This window comes from Somniosus microcephalus, chromosome 4 (assembly GCF_052327205.1).
Source record: "Somniosus microcephalus isolate GS21.2 chromosome 4, FLI_Smic_1.0, whole genome shotgun sequence".
Lineage (NCBI taxonomy): Eukaryota > Metazoa > Chordata > Chondrichthyes > Squaliformes > Somniosidae > Somniosus > Somniosus microcephalus.
The window spans coordinates 199,496,651-199,517,663 of record NC_140990.1 but is presented as its reverse complement, the minus strand read 5'-3'; the positions used below and the strand labels follow the sequence as shown (position 1 = coordinate 199,517,663).

The following is a 21,013-nucleotide window of genomic DNA, read 5'->3' as shown; positions in this document are numbered from 1 at the left end:
TATAGGCCCCCAAACAGTCAGGGGGAGATAGAGGAACAGATATGTAGGCAAATCTCAGAAAAGTGCGAAAATAATAGGGTAATAATAGTGGGGGATTTCAACTTCCCCAATATAAATTGGGATAGTCAGAGTGTGAAAGGCTTAGAGGGTGCAGAATTCTTAAAGTGCATCCAGGAGAGCTTTTTGAGCCAACATGTAGAAAGTCCTACAAGAGAGGGGGCGATACTGGACCTAATTCTGGGGAATGTAGCCGGGCAAGTGGTGGAAGTGTCAGTAGGAGAGCATTTTGGCGATAGTGACCATAATTCGGTGAGATTTAAGGTGGTCATGGAAAAAGACAAAGACGGCCCGGAAATAAGGGTTCTAAATTGGGGGAAGGCCGATTTTAATATGATAAGGCAGGATCTGGCCAAAGTGGACTGGGAGCAGCTACTTATAGGAAAATCCACATCAAGACAATGGGAGACTTTCAGAAGGGAAATAGAAAGAGTACAACGCCAACATGTTCCTGTAAAGGTCAAGGGTGGGACCAACAAGCAAAGGGAACCTTGGATGACAAGGGATATACAAAAATGCATTAGAAATAAAAGGGGGGCTTTTGGCAGTTACAAAAGACTAAAGACAGAAGAAGCCCTAGAGGAGTATAAAAAGTGCAGGGGCATACTTAAAAAAGAAATTAGGAGGGCGAGGAGGGGCCATGAAATAACACTGGCGAGCAAAATAAAGGAAAATCCTAAGATGTTTTATAAGTATATTAAGGGCAAGAGGATAACCAGGGAAAGGGTAGGGCCCATTAGGGACCAAAGTGGCAATCTGTGTGTAGAGCCAGATGATGTAGGCGGGGTTTTAAATGAATTTTTTGCATCTGTGTTCACTATGGAGAGAGACGATGCAGACATAGAAATCGGGCAAGGGGACTGTGACATACTTGAACATATTAGCATCGAGAGGGAGGAGGTGCTAGCGGTTTTAGCAGGCCAAAAAGTGGATAAATCCCCAGGCCCGGACGAGATGTATCCCAGGCTGCTGTGGGAGGCAAAAGGAGGAGATTGCAGGGGCTCTGACACAAATTTTCAGAACCTCTCTGGCCACAGGGGATGTACCAGAGGACTGGAGAACAGCTAATGTAGTACCACTATACAAGAAGGGTAGCAGGGATAAACCAGGGAATTACAGGCCAGTGAGCCTAACATCTGTGGTAGGGAAATTATTGGAAAAAATTCTGAGGGACAAAATTAATCTCCACTTGGAGAGGCAAGGATAAATCGGGGATAGTCAGCATGGCTTTGTCAAGGGTAAATCATGTCTGACAAATCTGATTGAATTTTTCGAGGGGGTGACTTGTGGGGTGGATGAGGGAAATGCTGTGGATGTGGTTTACATGGACTTCAGTAAAGCTTTTGACAAAGTCCCGCATAGGAGACTGGTCAAGAAGGTAAGAGCCCATGGGATCCAGGGTGCCTTGGCGCGTTGGATCCTAAACTGGCTGAGTGGCAGGAGGCAGAGGGTGATGGTCGAAGGATGCTTTTGTGACTGGAAGCCTGTGTCCAGTGGGGTACCTCAGGGATCGGTGCTGGGTCCCTTGTTGTTTGTGATCTACATAAATGATTTGGATGAGAATGTAAAAGGTATGATCAGTAAGTTCGCAGATGACACGAAAATTGGTGGGGTGGTAAATTGCGAGGAGGAAAGCCTCAGGCTACAGGACGATATAAACGGGTTGGTCAGATGGGCGGAAAAGTGGCAAATGGAATTTAACCCTGAAAAGTGCGAGGTGATGCATTTTGGACGGACAAATAAGGCAAGGGAATACACAATGAGTGGTAGGACCCTAGGAAGTACAGAGGGTCAGAGGGACCTTGGTGTACATGTACATAGATCTCTGAAGGCAGCGGAACAGGTAGATAAGGTGGTTAAAAAGGCATATGGGATACTTGCCTTCATTAGCCGAGGCATAGAATATAAGAGCAGGGAGGTTATGATGGAGCTGTACAAAACGCTGGTGAGGCCACAGCTGGGGTACTGTGTGCAGTTCTGGTCGCCTCACTATAGGAAGGATGTGATTGCTTTGGAGAGGGTGCAGAGAAGATTCACCAGGATGTTACCTGGGATGGAGCGCCTCAGCTATGAAGAAAGACTAAACAGGCTGGGGTTGTTTTCCTTGGAGCAAAGAAGGCTGAGGGGGGACCTGATTGAGGTGTACAAAATGATGAGGGGCATAGATAGGGTAGATAAAGAGGAACTTTTCCCCTTAGTAGGGGGGTCAATAACAAGGGGGCATAGATTCAGGGTAAGGGGCAGGAGATTTAGAGGGGATTTGAGGAGGAACTTTTTCACCCAGAGGGTGGTTGGAATCTGGAACTCACTGCCTGAAAGGGTGGTAGAGGCAGGAACCCTCACAACATTCAAGAAGCATTTGGATGAGCACTTGAAATGCCATTGCATACAAGGCTATGGACCAAATGCTGGAAAATGGGATTAGACAGGACAGGGGTGGATGGGCGGCGCGGACACGATGGGCCGAAGGGCCTCTTTCTGTGCTGTAAAACTCTATGACTCTATGACTCTATGACATGCTTCTCTCATCCTCCTTTAAACCCTCTTCAATAAAAGCAGTAACCTTCTCCATCGCCAAATTGGAAATGTCTTCTTTTGTATATAACTCTTGATAAAAGCTGCTAGCCGCCTCTAAAATCTCCCCACTTTCATGAATGATCTTCTCCCCAACTTTCAACTCTTCAATTAATGATAATCTCTGTCGCAGCTTCTCCTGCTCTAGAAAATATCTAGTGCATCTTTCGCCCTCCAATGCATCTCTAGCCTTTGCACGGAGAATGGCCCCCTTGCATTTTTCAGCTTGCAATAATTCCCACTCTTCCTTTAGCACCTGGAACTTAGCCTCAGTTCCCTTATCCCCTCTGTCAACTGCTTTACAGACATCCATAAACCTTTTGTTTATATTCTCTTCTCGACGCCGGTTAGCTGCCGCTCTCTTTTTCCCATAACGTACCGAAAAAACTTTTACCTCATATTTGAAATTGTCCCAACAAACTCTTCTTTCTTTCAAGAACAAAGGTTCCTTCCGAGCATTCTTTATTATATTTAAAATCCCTTCTTTATAAGCAATTTCTTTCAGGTATTGATTGTTTAAAATCCACACCCCTGAAGCGATCTTAACTCTGCTGTTCCTAATTCTAAGAACCAAAGCCGAGTGATCACTAAAAAATACTTTTTTATAATAAATCTCCATCAGCTCAGAACTTAACCCTTCCCGCATTAACACAAAATCTATTCGGCTCTGTTTTAAAACATCACCCACCCAACCTGATCTGGAGAAATCCCTTTTTATGGGGTTCCGGTCCCTCCATAAGTCTCTCAAATTTAAATTTGCCATAATTTTTACAATCACCCCTCTGGAGTTATCATCCTTAAAGGTCATCTGGGCTGAAATGTCCATCCGAGATAGAAATACATTAAAATCCCCCACTATACAAGGATTTTCCACCTCTGCCACTTCAGTGAATAACCCCTGAAAAAACTTGCGACGCTTGCAATGGTCGTTCGGTGCATAGATATTAAAGATATTGCAATTAAATTCCTCCATTTTTACCCTGAGCCGTAAAAATCTCCCCTCAGTGTCCTTGTCCACCAAGGCAACGTTCTCTTTTATGGGCGGACTCACCAAAACAGCCACCCCTCTACGGTTATTGTTTGCACAACTTGCAAACACCTCTCCCTTCCAAACCTTCTGAACTCTTTCTCAACTATCCTCATCCCAAAAGGTTTCTTGCAGACACAACAAGTCCGTCCCTTTAAAACCCTGCAACAACTGCTGCAATTTCTTCTCGCCCCTCAGTCCGTTCACATTAATCGAGACCAATGTAATCATGGCTCCAAAGAAGGGAAGTATGCCCGATAATCTCCCCATCATTTAATCTCTGGCCCTTCCCTCCTCACATGCTCCTTCCCAACTTTTTGGCCAGCTGTTGCTTTTTCCTGCAGCCTCCGACTCTTTTTCACCTCCTGTTTGAACCTTCCCTGCTGCTTCAGCCTCTTCCTTGCATTAAGTTTGGGCCTGGGAGCTGCCCTTTCTCCCTCCTTCTGCCCCTCACTAACCTTTCCCTTTCCACATGATGCCACCCCACCTCCCACTTCCATGTCTCTGTCCCCCTCTAATTCCTCACTCTCAAGCTCTTCTGTAACCCTCTGTGCCTGCTCCCCGTCAGATACATAATCCTGCTCCCTGTCAGATACATCATCTCCCATAGAGAGTCTTCCTGCTATCGCGGTTTCTCCAACAGTGCCGCTCCCTTCGACCTCATCTCCACCTCTGACCCTTGCTCCCTGATCCTTCTCTCTCTGGGACAATGGCGCACCTATATTGTTCCCTTCTGATGTCTTTGTCTCGCCAATCCCGTCCTGCTGCCCCTTTAAGGCCCCTGCCTCTTGCACCCTCTCCTTGTCTTGCCTCCTCCTGCTCACCAAGATGTCCGACTCCCCGTCTTTCTTTGGAGTACTTACATTTACCACGCACCCCGCTCCCGCCTCCTCTCCCCCCGCGGACACCAGATTCTTTAGCGAGAGCTGAACTGTATTAAGGCTCGAGTCTGCACTCGACCCTTGTTGCCTTTGTTCTTTTCCACTGTACTTGTTGTGTTTTCACCATCTCCATCCTGTTCTCTGCTCCGCAATTTTCTGCCTCTTCCTGTGCTCTTTTCTCCTTCAATTTACCAGCTGTGTCCTCCGACTCCTCCGCTCCTCCAGCCATTTCACTCACACCTCCTGCTCCTTCTCCCATCTCCTTGTCACTCATAGAGCTTCCTTCTGCCTCACGCTCACAGCGGGTGGGGCCTTTGTGACACACCCCACAGCTCGCCGCCTTGCAGCTCCGAGCGATGTGTCCAGACTCGCCGCAATTATAACAGTACAAGTCTGGACAGTTTCTTACAAGATGGTCGTGTCCAAGACAATAATAACAAACCTTAATTTGGTTATCATGCAGTACTCGAAAGTACTGCAGTCCTTCCATTGTCTCGAATTTCATGCTGTACGGTAATGACTTCACCCCCTCTGGGAACCGCACCTTTTATGTAACGGGTTCCATCTGCTACCCGTGTTCCTGGATAGTACCTCCTCTTTATTGCTGAGCAAATTTTAACGTCCCACGACTCCAACTTTTTGATTAGCACATCGTCCTCAATATAAACTGGCAAGTTTAAGAATGAGACCACCACCTCTTCTGAATATAGCAGAGATACCTCCAAGAACTTATTGCCAACTTTCAGACTGAGTAAAAGTCTTTCCACCTCCTCTCGGCCACTGACCGTCACCTCGAACCCAACATTTGGCTTTGGTCGGCAGGCAAAGCAGCTTCCCTCGCCACAGTCCTCATGTACCGCTTGGATAATATCCCAAGCTTGTATCTCCTTATCCTCGCACTGAACCACCACCGTGTTTTCTTTTCCAAACCTCCTGGGGTCCCGGCCCAAATCTTTGGGCCTTTTTCTTTCCCTTCCAACCACAGTTTCTTCCCTAATTAAATTAATCTTGGGAACACTGTCCTCTGAGGGGGCCCGGCGCTCCGGACCCCTCAGCAGCCATCTGGCTCTTTTTTATGGGCCAAAAAGGCCCTAAAACCTGAAAACAAAAACCCCAAAACCCACCACCAACTTTTTACAAACTTACTCCAACTCCCTGCTGCAATCAGTAACACCTGTTCACTCCTAGCCCCTCCCACCTAGAGAGTGCTACCCACTGAGCCACTGGCTGACACATTTAAGCAAATGGGGATGGAGTCAGCAACTTCGAAAATGAATGACTCTTACTGCAGAAGTGGTCCATCACCAAGAGTGGCTCGGTAGCACCACTACTGACCGAGCTGGCCGAGTCCTTAAGGACATAGCTGCCAGTCTGGGCCTGCGACAGGTGGTGAGAGAACCAACACGAGGGGAAAAACCTACTTGAGCTCGTCCTCACCAATCTACCTGTCGCAGATGCATCTGTCCATGACAGTATTGGTAGCAGTGACCACCGCACAGTCATTGTGAAGACAAAGTCCCGTCTTCACACTGAGAACACCCTCCATCGTGTTGTGTGGCACTACCACCGTGCTAAATGGGATAGATTCAGAACAGATCTAGCAGCTCAAAACTGGGCATCCATGAGGCACTGTGGGCCATCAGCAGCAGCAGAACTGTATTCCACCACAATCTGTAACCTTATGGCCCGGCATATCCCTCACTCTACCATTACCATCAAGCCAGGGGATCAACCCTGGTTCAATAAGGAGCGCGGAACAGCATGCCAGGAGCAGCACCAGGCGTACCTAAAAATGAGGTGCCAACCTGGGGAAGCTGCAACACAGTACTATATGCATGCTAAAAAGTAGAAGCAGCATGCTGTAGACAGGGCTAAGCGATCCCACATTCAACGGATCAGATCAAAGCTCTGCAGTCCTGCCACATCCAGTCGTGAATGGTGGTGGACTATTAAACAACTAATGGGAGGAGGAGGCTCCAAGAATATCCCCAACCTCAATGATGGTGGAGCCCAGCACGTGAGTGCAAAAGACAAGGTTGAAGCGTTTGCAACCATCTTCAGCCAGCAGTGCCGAATGGATGATCTACATCGACCTACTCCTGAGGTTTCCATCATCACAGAAGCCAGTCTTCAGCCAATTCGATTCACTCCACGTGATATCAAGAAAGAGCTGAGCGCACTGGATACAGCAAAGGCTGTGGGCCGCGACAACATCCCGGCTGTCGTGTTGAAGACTTGTGCTCCAGAATTAGCCGCGCCTCTAGCCAAGCTGTTGCAGTACAGCTACAACACTGGCATCTATCCGACAATGTGGAAAACTGCCCAGGTATGTCCTGTCCACAAAAAACAGGACAAATCCAATCCGGCCAACTACTGCCCAATCAGTCTACTCTCAATCATCAGCAAAGTGATGGAAGGTGTAATCAACAGTGCTATCAAGTGGCACTTACTCACCAATAACCTGCTCACTGATGCCCAGTTTGGATTCCGCCAAGACCACTCGGCTCCCGACCTCATTACAGCCTTGGTCCAAATATGGACAAAGGAGCTGAATTCCAGAGGTGAGGTGAGAGTAACTGCACTTGACATCAAGGCAGCATTTGACCGGGTGTGGCATGAAGGAGCCCTAGTAAAACTGGTCAATGGGAATCGGTAGGGGAGGGGGGGGGGTGGGGGAAACTCTCCACTGGCTGGAGTCATACCTAGCACAAAGGAAGATGGTTGTGGTGGTTGTAGGTCAATCATCACAGCCCCAGGACATTGCTGCATGAGCATCTCAGGGCAGTGTCCTAGGCCCAACCATCTTCAGCTGCTTCATCAATGACCTTCCCACCAACATAAGGTCAGAAATAGGGATGTTCGCTGATGACTGCACAGTGTTCAGTGCCATTCACAACTCCTCAGAAAATGAGGCAGTCCATGCCCGCATGCAACAAGACGTGGATGACATTTAGGCTTGGGCTGATAAGTGGCAGGCAATGACTATGTCCAACAAGCGAGAGTCTAACCACTGCCCCTTGACATTCAACGGCATTACCATCTCCGGATCCCCCCACCATCAACATCCTGGAGGTCACCATTGACCAGAAACTTAACTGGACCAGCCACATAAACACTGTGGCAACAAGAGCAGGTCAGAGGCTGGGTATTCTGTAGCGATTGTCTTACCTCCTGACTCCCCAAAGCCTTTCCACCATCTACAAGGCACAAGTAAGGAGTGTGATAGAGTATTCTCCACTTGCCTGGATGAGTGCAGCTCCAACAACACTCAAGAAGCTCGACACCATCCAGGACAAAGCAGCCTGCTTGATTGGCACCCCAACCACCAGCTTAAACATTCACTCCCTCCAACACTTGCACACCGTGGCTGCAGCTTGAACCATCTACAAGATGCATTGCAGCAACTCACTAAGGTTTCTTCGGCAGCACCTTCCAAACCCGCGATCTCTTCCACCTAGAAGGACAAGGGCAGCAGGCACATGGGAACACCACCACCTCCAAGTTCCCCTCTAAGTCATACACCATCCAGACTTAGAAGTATATCACCGTTCCTTCATCGTCACTGGGTCAAAATCCTGGAACTCCCTACCTAACAGCACTGTTGGGAGTACCTTCACCACATGGACTGCAGCGGTTCAACACAAACTTCTCAAGGGCAATTAGGGATGGGCAATAAATGCTGGCCTTCCCAGCGACACCCACATCCCATAAACAAATTTGTTAAAAAAAACGTTGGGCCACACTACAGTGATTGAATAAGCAACTTTTATAAAATATGCATTTTCTCAGGAATCCAAGTTACAGATATAAAATAATTTTTCTTCAAATTCTTGCCACAAGGATATAGGCATAAAATACAATGCTCTGAACAAAATTATGTAAATGACACTACATTTCTGAAAGAGAAATTGACCCAGCAGCCTTAACTACAATTATTGAATAAATGGACTATTCCATTGGGCTAGTTAATAACCTAGTTAATAATCACACCTGGAGCCTCATAATTCACTTAGAATACTATGTAATGTATAATAACAAACCAATATGGTGACCCCTGCTCGGATCTAGAAGTGCCTCAATTGGCAGCATGAGAAGACCGTATAGTTGGTTGATCCCAATGTTGGCTGTATCTTGCTTAAGTCTACCTGTCCCCTAGGGTTCAATTAAGAGACAGTGCCACTAAATACAGAGCAAGCATAAAGATAAAGGAAAGATAATATTTCAGTCCACCATCAGCTTATGTTCTGGTAGTTTTGAAGAGTGCTTATTTGCTTTTCCAGACAAGTATTGAATAATAAACAGAAATCTATTTTCCATTTCTTGCAGATGCTGTTAAGAGGGACGTTGTGTTCCTTGTTGATGGATCGGACAAAGTTAGAGCTGCTTTCCCTTCAGTTCAAAGATTCATTTCTAGAGTGGTCGATAATTTTGATGTTGGAAGTGACAAAGTCCGAGTTGGTGTAGTGCAGTACAGTGATGATCCCAGTGTCAACTTCCACTTAAACAGATACACAACAAATCGGGATCTGAATCAAGCAATAAATAATCTCGGGCAAATAGGTGGGAGAGGAGCCAACACCGGTAAAGCACTGGACTACGTCACAAAGAACATCTTCACTAGGTCTGCTGGAAGCAGAGCGGAGGAAGGTGTGCCCCAGTTCCTGATCCTTCTCACTGCCAGCAAGTCCACCGATGATGTTAGTCAGGCAGCATTGGCGCTGAAACAGGCTGGTGTAGCACCTTTCAGTATCGGATCAGGAGACGCAGATGACGATGAACTCCAACAGATTTCACTGTCTCCTGATTATATTTTCAAGGTGGATGATCTGCGGAATGTGGAAACAGTTCAACAACGTCTGGCGTCACCATTGACAACACTGAACAAAGATCGGATAATCCGAATCCGGACAACGGTGCTTGGAGGTGAGAATTCAATTTCTAGTTAAAAAAAAATCATTTATCACGCACAAAATATAAAAAATTGCAACTCAAAAAATTATAATGCTGTATTATAAATGGGTTAGAATGATAGTCACATAGAATTATTATATTACATAATCTTACATTGATTATACAGCACAGAAATGGCCATTCGGCCTATCCAGTCTATGTTGACTGTTCTGCTCCACTCGACTTTCCTCCCATCCTACTTCATCTATATCAGCATTACCCTCAATTCCCTTCTCCCTCATAGTTATCTAGCTTCCCCTTAAATGTGTCTATACTATTCACCTCAGCTACTCCCTGTGGTAGCAAATTCCACATTCACACCATCTCTCTAGGTAAAGAAGCTTCTTCTAAATTTCCTATTTAATTCCTTGGTGACTATCTTATATTGATGACCTCTAATTTTGCTCTTCCCCACAAGTGGAAACGCTCTCTTTGTGTCTACTCTATCAAAACCTTTCCTAATTTGAAAGACCTCTATTAGGTCACCCCTCAGCAAAAGACAGGAAGGAGAAAAACAAAAGTGACAGGCAGAGAAATCAAGGGTTTAAATCAAACATGGCCACAGTAAATAATAATTCCAAAGATCTAAGAGCGTTAAAAAAACTAGCCTGAAGGCTTTGTGTCTTAATGCGACGAGCATTCGTAATAAGGTGGATGAATTAGCTGCGCAAATAGAGGTAAACGAATATGATATGATTTGGGATTACGGAAACATGGCTCCAGGGTGGCCAAGGCTGGGAACTCAACATCCAGGGGTATTCAATATTCGGGAAAGATAGGCAGAAAGGAAAAGGAGGTGGGGTAGCATTGCTGGTTAAGGAGAGGATTAACACAATTGAAAGGAAGGATATTAGCTCTGATGATGTGGAATCTGTATGGGTAGAACTGAGAAATACCAAGGGGCAGAAAACGTTAGTGGGAGTGGTATATAGACCTCCAAACAGTAATGCAGAGGTCGGGGATGGCATTAAACGGGAAATTAGAGAAGCGTGCAATAAGGGCACAGCAGTTATCGTGGGTGACGTTAATCTACATATAGATTGGGCTAACCAAATTAGTAACAATACTGTGGAGGAGGAATTCCTGGAGTGTTTACGGGATGGTTTCCTGGACCAATATGTCGAGGAACCAAGTAGAGATCAGGCCATCTTAGACTGGGTATTATGTAATGAGAAAGGATTAATTAGCAATCTTGTTGTGCGAGGCCCCTTGGGTCGGAGCGATCATAATATGATAGAATTTTTCATTAAGATGGAGAGTGAAATAGTTGACTCAGAGACTAGGGTCCTGAATTTAATTAAAGGAGGCTATGATGGTATGAGGTGCGAGTTGGGTAGGATTGATTGGGGAATGTCACTCAAAGGGTTGACGGTGGATGGGCAATGGCAAACATTCAAAGATCACATGGATGAACTACAGAATTTGTTCATCCCAGTTTGGCATAAAAGTAAAACAAAAAAGGTGACTCAACCGTGGCTAACAAGGGAAATTAGGGATAGCATAAGATCCAAGGAGAGGACATATAAATTGGCCAGAAAAAGCAGTAAACCTGAGGATTGGGAGCAGTTTAGGATTCAACAAAGGAGGACAAAGGGTTTAATTAAGAGGGGGAAAATATAGAGTATGAGAGTAAGCTTGCAGGGAACATAAAAACTGACTGTAAAAGCTTTTATAGATATGTGAAGAGAAAAAGATTGGTGAAGTCAAGCATAGGTCCCTTGCAGTCAGAATCAGGGGAATTTATAATGGGGAACAAAGAAATGGCAGACCAATTAAAAACATACTTTGGTTCTGTCTTCACAAAGGAGGACACCAATAACCTCCCAAAGATGTCGGGGAACATAGGGTCTAATGAAAGGGAGGAACTGATAGAAATCAGTATTTGTAGGGAAATGCTGTTAGGGAAATTGATGGGATTGAGGGCCGATAAATCCCCAGGGCCTGATAATCTACATCCTAGGGTACTTAAGGAAGTGGCCCTAGAAATAGTAGATGCATTGCTGGTCATCTTCCAAAATTCGATAGACTCTGGAACAGTATCCATGGATTGGCAGGTAGCTAATGTTACCCCACTGTTCAAAAAGGGTGGTAGAGAGAAAACGGGGAATTACAGACCGGTAAGCCTGACATCGGTAGTGGGGAAAATGCTAGAGTCCATTATAAAGGATGTAATAGCAGAGCACTTGGAAAAAAGTGACTGGATCAGACAAAGTCAACATGGCTTTACAAAAGGTAAATCGTGCTTGACTAATCTACTGGAATTTTTTGAGGTTGTAACTGGTAAAATAGATAAGGGAGAACCAGTGGATGTGGTGTATTTGGATTTTCAAAAGGCTATCGATAAGGTCCCGCATAAGAGATTGGCATTTAAAATTAAGGCACATGGGATTGGGGGCAAGGTATTGACTTGGATAGAGAATTGGTTGGCAGACAGAAAGCAAAGAGTTGGAATAAACGGCTCTTTTTCTGAGTGGCAGGCAGTGACTAGTGGGGTACCGCAGGGATCGTTCCTTGAACTCCAGCTATTCACAATATATATTAATGATCTGGACGAGGGAACTAGATGTAATATCTCCTAGTTTGCAGACGACACAAAGCTGGATGGGCGTGTGTGCTGTGAGGAGGATGCTGAGAAACTCCAGTATGATTTGGACAGGTTGGGTGATTGGGCAGAAGCATGGCAGGTGCAATATAACGTGGATAAATGCGAGGTTATCCACTTTGGTGTCAAAAACAGGAAGGCAGATTATTATCTAAATGGCAATAAATTGGGAGAAGGGGAAGTGCAACGAGACCTGGGCATCCTTGTGCACCAGTCGCTGAAAGTAAGCATGCAGGTGCAGCAGGCGGTTAAGAAGGCAAATGGTATGTTGGCCTTCGTAGCGAGAGGGTTTGAGTACAGGAACAAGGATGTCTTGCTGCAGTTGTACAGGGCCTTGGTGAGACCACATCTTGAGTATTGTGTGCAGTTTTGGTCGCCTTATCTGAGGAAGGATGTTCTTGCCATGGAAGGAGTGCAGTGAAGATTCACCAGGCTGATACCAGGGTTGGCAGGAATGACGTATGAGGAGAGATTGGGTCGATTGGGCTTGTACTCACTGGAATTTAGAAGAATGAGAGGGGATCTCATCGAAACTTATAAAATTCTAACAGGACTAGACAGACTAGATGCTGGAAGGATGTTCCCGAGTCCAGAACCAGCGGTCAGAGTCTAAAGATAAGGGGTAAAGCATTTAGGACAGAGATAAGGAGGAATTTCTTCACCCAGAGAGTGGTCAACCTGTGGAATTCTCTGCCAAAGAAGGCAGTAGAGGCCAATTCATTAAATATATTCAAGAAGGAGTTGGATATATTTCTTAAGGCTAAAGGGATCAAGGGGTATGGAGAGAAGGCAGGAACAGGGTACTGAATTTGGATGATCAGCCATGATCTCATTGAATGGTGAAGCAGGCTCGAGGGGCCGAATGGCCTACTCCTGCTCCTATCTTCTATGTTTCTATGTTTCATCCTATCCTGATAGCTATAACCTCGTAGTTCTGGTATCATCCTTGTGAATCTTTTTTTTCCAACCTCTCCAGTCCTTCTATATCCATTTTATAATCATCTTCTTAGGCAGTCCCTCGGAACCGAGGATGACCTGCTCCCACATTAAAAATTAGTTCTCAGGTGACTGATGAGTTCAATACAAGACCTACAGTTTCTATCACAGGTGGGGCAGGCTGTGGTTGAAGGGGTGGGTGGGCGGGGTGCTTGGGTTGACTTGCGCTTGGCTTTCGCTTGCTCCCGCCGAAGAGCCTCGAGGTGTTCGGCGCCTTCCCGGATACTACTTCTCCACTTTGTGCGGTCTTGGGCCAGGGATTCCCAGGTGTCGGTGGGATACCTTTGTATAATATCGCGACCAGAACTGTACACAATACTTCAAGTGTGGACTAACCAAGGTTCAATACAAGTTTAGCATAACTTCTCTACTTTTTAATTCTATCCCTCTAGAAATAAACCCTAGTGCTTGGTTTGCTTTTATTATGGCCTTATTAACCTGCGTCGCTACTTTTGTGATTTATGTATTTGTACTGCCAGATCCCTTTGCTCCTCTCGCCATTTAGATTATTATTTTCCAAGTAATATCTGACCTCCCTATGCCTACTTTGTTGCAGTTCATCTCCCCCCCGCCCCCCCGCCATTAATTTGGTGTTGTCCACAAATTTAGAAATTGTGTTTTTGACCTAAATCGTTAATATAAATTGTGAACAACAGTGGTCCCCGCACTCATCCTTGTGGGACCCCACTTCCTACCTTCTGCCAGTCTGAATAGTTACCCTTTACCCCTACACCTTTCTGCCTTGAAGCCAGCTACCTATTCATTCTGCTACTGGTCTCCTGAATCTGCATGCTCTGATCTTATTCATTAGTTTATTAAGTGGTACCTTATCGAAGGTCTTTTGGAAATCTAGATATATTACATCTACTTCATTATCCTTGTCTCCTCTCTCTGTTACCTCTTCAAAGAATTCAGTGAGGTTGGTTAAGCAAGACTTTCCCTTTTGAAATCCATGCTGACTTCATTATTTTTGGTTTCTAGATGTTTTTCTATTTTCTCCTTTAATAGGGATTCCATTATCTTTCCTACCACTGATATTAAGCTGACTGGCCTATGGTTCCCTGGATATGTTCAATCTCCCTTCTTAAATATGGGTATAACGTTAGCTATCTGCCAGTCCTCTGGCACTACATCTTTTTCTAACTAATTATTAAATATGTGTAGTAGTGCCTCTGTTATCTCTTCCCTAGATTCTTTTAAAATGCAATCCGGCCAGACCAGGAGTTTTATCCTCTTTTTAGTTTGATTAGTTTATTTAATATTTCTCCTCTTTATTTTAAATGTGGTTTGTATATTTCTTCCTCCACCTCCCCATCTTTTATCTCTATCCATGTGGATTCTATTTCTCAGCAGGTCAGACAGCATCTGTGAAGAGAGAAACAGTTAACGTTTCAGGTCGATGACCTTTCGTCAGAACTGGAAAAAAAGCAGGAAAAAAAGTTCTGACGAAAGGTCATTGACATGAAATATTAACTCTGTTTTTCTCTTCACAGATGCTGCCTAACCTGCTGAGTTTCTCCAGCATTTTCTGTTTTTATTTCAGATTTCCAGCATCTGCAGTATTTTCTTTTTGGATTCTATTTCTGTCTTTATTGATTTCTACTGCCATTTTGTTACCTATAATAAGTACAGCTATTCCACCTCTCATTTTTCCCTCTCTATTCTAAATATATTGTACCTTGCAGTGTTTAATTCCCAGTCCTGATTTTCTGTAGCCAAGGGGCCGATTTTGCCAGCCCTGGGGAGGCGGAATGGAGGCGGGACAGCTGGGAAAATGGCAGAATCTGCTGGCGGGTACCCATCCCGCTCCCAACCCGCCTCCGTGCCATCTTCCCAGGAGGCAGGTTGGGGGCGGGATAGGTACCCGCCCCCAAATTTTTGACAGATGAAACGAAACAAAAAACACTGACGTTCTCTGGAACCGGCTTCCCCTTAATTGGCCACAAGGTCAATCAAGGGAAAATAGCATGGGTTGGCCACAAGTCGATGGAGGCGGGACTAAAACCCGACAAGTGGGAGTCCCACCTCCAAATGCTCCCCAGTGACACAATCCAGCCCCATGTCTCAGTAATGCCTACTATATCTGGTTCCTCAACATATTGCCTCCAGTTCCCCAGTTTTATTAAGGACACTGTGTGCATTGCTTTACAGACAGTTTAACTCATTTTTAATAGCAGTTCCTCTCACTTTATTTTTAACCATCTTTTTACACTCCTGTTCTATAACTCCATTTAGTCCCTGGCCATTTATGTCTTCCCTCAGTTTAGTTTGTCCTATATTCTCCTTTCCGGTTTTGTTTATATTTCAGCTTGTTTCATTTCTTGTAGATCCCTCCCCCTGCTTTACTAGTTTAAAGCCTTTGCCACCTCCCTATTTACCATTTCTGCTGGGACACTGGTCTCATTCTGGTTCAGGTGGAGCCCGTCCCATCGACACAGCTCCTTTCTGTCCCAGTACTGGTGCCAGTGTCCCATGAAAATGAACCCCATTTTCCCACACCAGCCCTTTAGCCACATGTTAACTTTCCTGATCTGTCTGTCTCTATGCCAATTTGCATGTGGAAATATATAGTGGTATAAAATCTTTCATTACTGTTTGCAGCCCTAGTATGTAGAAGCACAGTGTACCCATCCCAGGGTTGTACTTCTCTTTTGAGAGGTTGTTTTTAATCTGTTGACTATCTCACATCCAGTTAACTAGCGATAACCAAATAAACGCTATACACCCATTAACACTCCATATAGTGATACAGAATCTTTTAATTTACTGCGGCTGGTAAGGTTTTTATTGTTGAGAAACCAAGGTGAAAAACCAAGGTTCAAAAGAGGAAAGGAGAAGATCATGTAAAATCAGTGAGTAATTGATGATGCTTTAAAGACCTTATGAAGAGAAGAGGAAGGAAAGGCTTGGGTACGCAATTAATTAGACAACTTGAGGTCCTGTGGAAAAAATGAGTTTGAGTCCGAGGCTGAATCCTGAGTCCTGACTGCCAGTTAATGAGAATGCATGAAGGAGGAGGAGCATGTAGGATGGGTCATTTGGGGCTTAGTAGCAACAAGAGGGAAAGAATCAGTGGAGCACTAACCAAATAAATATCAACAAAATAAAGAGAAACCAAGTTATGATGGAGAGAGGAGGTTAGAGACGGGAAATGAGAGAGTGATCACTCAGTAAAAGACAAAGGAATTCTCTCAGAGCTACTCATGTTCTACCTTCATAACTTTGCACTACCGCGCTTCTTAACACTACTGCACGTCTGGCAAAGATACAGTGGCAGAACAGGAGCAGGCCCAAGGATATTCTGAGTCAAGATTTTTTTGTTTTCTGTCCAGGAGTGCAAGCGCCTCCCAGATATGAGCGCAGTGTTCATTTCACAGACATATGCATTGTTGAGGGCTATGAATTACTGAGGGGCAACATTTGGAGGAACACCTAAGTGGCACTCTCGCCAGAGGGTAAAGTCTCCACAGCACTGTACGCCGACATCACTGACTGGTTCCAGGTACCACACTTGGAATCAACAATGATTTCATCACTGCATCATTGAGGTAACAAATGCTCTCTTCCTCTGTGTTGACCCACATCAAGTTTAATAAGAGCATGCAGTAGCTGCTGGAAATGCAGACATTTTCAATTTTATCAGTTACTCTCAAGACCTCACTGATGGAACTACTAGCCCTAATCATGAATGTGCAAGAACTATACTTACTTTTATCAATAGAAAAGGTTACTGTTCACTGAATGTTCAGCTAGTATGCTACAAAAAGTTATGCAAGTTAATGCTTGTTTTCTGAAGTCTGCTCATGACACTTATGTCTTGAAGGAATCAAGTGGTCTCTAGCTGTTGAAGGGGAAGAATGAATGCAATGTTGGCTCCTTGGAGATATCGATTACCAACTGTAAACATGGTTGATGGTGACTCTGTGAAAGCACCAAACCCCTTGGCAAACGTATAGAATCATAGAATAATACAGCACAAAAGGAGGCCATTTGGCCCATCGTGCCTGCGCCGGCTCTTTGGTAGAGCTATCCAATTAACCCCACTCCCCTGCTCCTTCCCCATAGTCCTGTAATTTTTTTCCCTTTGAGTATTTATCCAGTTCTCTTTTGAATGTTACTATTGAAACTGTGCTTCCACCACCCTTTCAGGCAGTGCATTCTGGATCAGAACTCGCTGCGTAAAAAAAAAACAACAATTCCTCATGTCGCCGCTGGTTCTTTTGCCAATCACTTTAAATCTGTATCCTCTGGTTACTGACCCTGCTTCTGTTGTATCCGTGTGTTAATAGAGACACTGAAGACAGGAGTTGGTTTCACAGGTGTTTACTGAACAAAGTATGGAGGGGAACTAACTGATACAACACAATATACAGGCTTATATAGCCCGAGTGGCCATTACCGGCATTACAGTACACAGGGGGCTCTTAAAGGCACATACACTACAATTCCTCCCCTTTTAGCCAACCAGTACATAATATTTTAAGTAATCATTAATTACATGTTACAAGAAAAATAATTTACACATTGCTGCAGTTAATTAATTATAAGTCAGTCTCTCTGGAGGCTTCCTGACTCGGTCCGGATAATGCCTCGCTGGTGTAGTAGTTTCTGGTGGTGTAGTAGGTTCTTTTGGCAAGGCTGATTCGGCTTGAATGCCAGTGTCGGGTTCATCGGGTCCCAGTATCACCGGATCGGAGGTAGATATGGGTATCTCTACTTCATCATTAGGCGTATAGAGTTGTGGTGTAGGTTGTCCCTTTTCGGATGACTCTATGATTTGGTCAGCATGGCGCCTTATTATGCTTTCTCCGATGTCCACGGTATACATCAGCGGTCCTAGTCGTGTACAGATAGTTCCAGGCTGCCATTTCTCGGTACGGTAGTCCCGGGCCAAAACTTGTTGACCTATCTGGAAGGTTCTAGTTGGCCTTTCATTCATGCCTTGAAATTGCCGGTTCTCCACGTCCCTTCTGATGTTTGGCTTGATCAAATCCAGCCGGCATCTTAGGCTTCTGTTGAAGAACATCATGGCGGGAGTTTGGTTTGTAACCATATGTGTTGCATTCCTGTATGCAAACAAGAAATTATCCACCTTGTGCTGAAGTTTTATGTCTTCATTACCCATGGCCTTTATGGCCTTCTTGAAGGTCTGGACAAACCTTTCAGCCAATCCATTGGTGGCGGGATGGTATGGGGTGGACGTGTAGTGCTTAACCCCATTGTTTTTTAAGAACTTCCTGAATTCTTCGGACACAAATTGCGGTCCATTATCAGAACAGATCTGTTCAGGCAGCCCATTCCTGGCAAATATGGTCCTTAATACTGTGATGGTTTTTTCCGTGGTGGTGGAGGACATCTTTATTACCTCCGGCCACTTGGAGTGTGCATCAACCGCGATTAAGAACATTGAGTTCATAAATGGACCAGCAAAGTCGATGTGTACCCTTTGCCAGGGAGATGAGGGCCACTCCCATGGATGTAGAGGGGCTTGTGGTGGAGCGTTTTGGACCTTCTGGCATCCTAGGCAGCTCTTGGTCATTTCTTCGATGTCTCCATCGATACCTGGCCACCATACAAACGCCCTGGCTAGGTTCTTCATTTTCACTCCACCCAGATGCCTCTCGTGAAGCTCCTTTAGAACTTTATCCTGGAGTTTGGGTGGAATCACCACTCTGGATCCACACATCAAGGTTCCTCGGCACACTGACAGCTGTTCTCTTCCTTGCGAGAATGCTGGCAACAGTGGTTTGCCATGTGCTGGCCATCCCTTCACTGTTAAATCGTAGACTCGTGAGAGAGTCGGGTCATTTCTAGTTTCCCTTTCAATGGCAGAATTTGTTACTGGTAGACATTCGACTATGGTAGAGTGGAAAATCTCCACTGGGTCTACGGTAGGTGCTTCTTCTACCGTTGGCAACGGTAGGCGCGATAAACCGTCAGCATTCCCATGCTGTTTTGATCCTTTGTATTCTATGTTGTATTGGTGTGCCCCTAGAAAAAGGGACCACCTCTGTAGCCTTTGTGCTGTCATAATGGGAACACCCTTTTTAGGGTTGAATATGGAGATGAGGGGTTGATGGTCAGTCAACAAGGTAAATTTTTGTCCGTGTAGGTAATGGTTGAATTTCTTCACTCCCCATACCAGGCTGAGTGCTTCCCTGTCGATTTGGGCATAGTTACGCTCAGCTGAGTTCAATGAGCGTGATGCAAAAGCTATCGGCCGTTCCGAGCCATCAGGGAATTTATGCGATAATACTGCTCCTACGCCGTAAGGGGATGCATCACACGCCAGTCTGATTGGCAGTGATGGGTTGTAATGAGCCAAAACTTCTTTGGATGTGATTAAGTCTTTGCATTTATGGAAGGCACGTTTACAGTCTTCGCTCCATTTCCAAATTACTCCTGTTTGTAGCAGTTCATTAAGAGGGTGCAGAAGAGTTGATAAGTTCGGTAAAAATTTATGATAGTAATTTATTAATCCCAGGAACGACCTTAATTGTGAAACATTTTCAGGTGCTGGGGCTTTTATGACCGCTTCAATTTTTTCAGGTGACTTATGCAACCCTTCCTTATTAATTATGTGGCTACAATATGATATTTGATTCTGGAAAAATTCACACTTGGGGCGATTTGCTCGTAGGCCCCGTTCTCTCAGCCTAGTGAGCACCTGCTCCAAATTGGCAAGGTGCTCGTTGTCGTTTTCTCCTGTTACAAGGATGTCGTCTAGGCAGCATTGAGTCCCCGGAATCCCTTGGAGGACTTGCTCCATAGCTCTTTGCCAGATAGCTGGAGCGGATGCTACTCCGAAAACCAGTCGATTGTACTGGTACAGACCTTTGTGTGTATTTATCGTGAGATACTTTTTAGAGGCCTCTTCAACCTCCATCTGTAGATATGCCTGTGCCAAGTCAATTTTGGTGAAACGTTAGTGAGGCGAAAATATCTTCTATCCTCGGAAGAGGATACTGTACCGTGTGAAGGACCGGGTTTACAGTCACCTTGAAGTCTCCACAGATGCGAATTTTTCTCTGTTCTTCAGATTTATCATTATTCAACGCTTTCTTCATGACTGGGACGATGGGTGTTGCCCACTCGCTCCAATCTATTTTGGATAATACGCCTGCCTTTTCCAAATTCTCCAGCTCTGCCTTGACTGCTGGACGAATTGCATATGGCACCGGTCTTGCCTTAAAAAACTTGGGAATTGCCGCATCTTCCACTTTTATTGAGGCGGTGATGCCTTTCAAGGTTCCTAGTTTCTCTTGAAACACTTCTTTGGCGTTGGCCAAGATGTCTTTTAATCGTTCAGGTATGACGTCATCATCGTTTTTTTTCTTACTGGTCACCGTCAGTGCCTGAATGGAGTGCCAGTCTAAACGTATTTTCCTGATCCATTCACGTCCCAACAGCGGTGGGCCACCATCTTGTAGAACGTATAAATACAACTTTTGTATTTCCTTGCCGTTGTATACAACAGGCACCCTTATTTTTCCTTTGGGGTATACTTTCTGCCCCATATATGTTTTCAAGATAATGGATGTGTCTTTTAAAGGTATATGCGGAAATAGCCGCTCGTAATCCCGTCGATTTATGACGGTCAGAGCTGATCCTGTATCTAGCTCCATTTTAACTGGGGACCCTGCTGTCGTGAGGGTAACCCAAATGGTCTGGTAATCTTCTTTGGCAATTACATTATGTAATTTGAGACAGCTTAGTCTCTTGTTTTTGGAGTCGCTATCGCTCTTCTGGTCTTCGGAGCTACTGTCCGTCATCATTTGTACCTTTCTGTACTTTTCTTTATTGATTTTTTTTTTTCCTGTCCGTGGATTTTTTTTGTCCAGACCGGCATACCCGTGCAATGTGTCCAATCTTTCCGCATTGCCTGCATGCTTTGTCCTTGAACCAGCAGTCCCTCTGGTCATGGGT

General features: G+C 45.0%; 1 protein-coding gene across 4 annotated transcripts in view; it reads left to right on the top strand.

The window, feature by feature from the left end:
• The window catches only part of LOC147120126 (collagen alpha-3(VI) chain-like), a 221,310-nt gene that overhangs the window by 76,943 nt on the left and 123,354 nt on the right, over window positions 1-21,013 (top strand). For all 4 annotated transcript variants that reach the window (XM_085985684.1, XM_085985682.1, XM_085985680.1 and 1 more), the window contains one exon: window positions 8,866-9,462. In XM_085985684.1, the coding sequence (XP_085841810.1) occupies window positions 8,866-9,462 (597 nt within the window). The remainder of the gene's footprint in view (window positions 1-8,865; window positions 9,463-21,013) is intronic.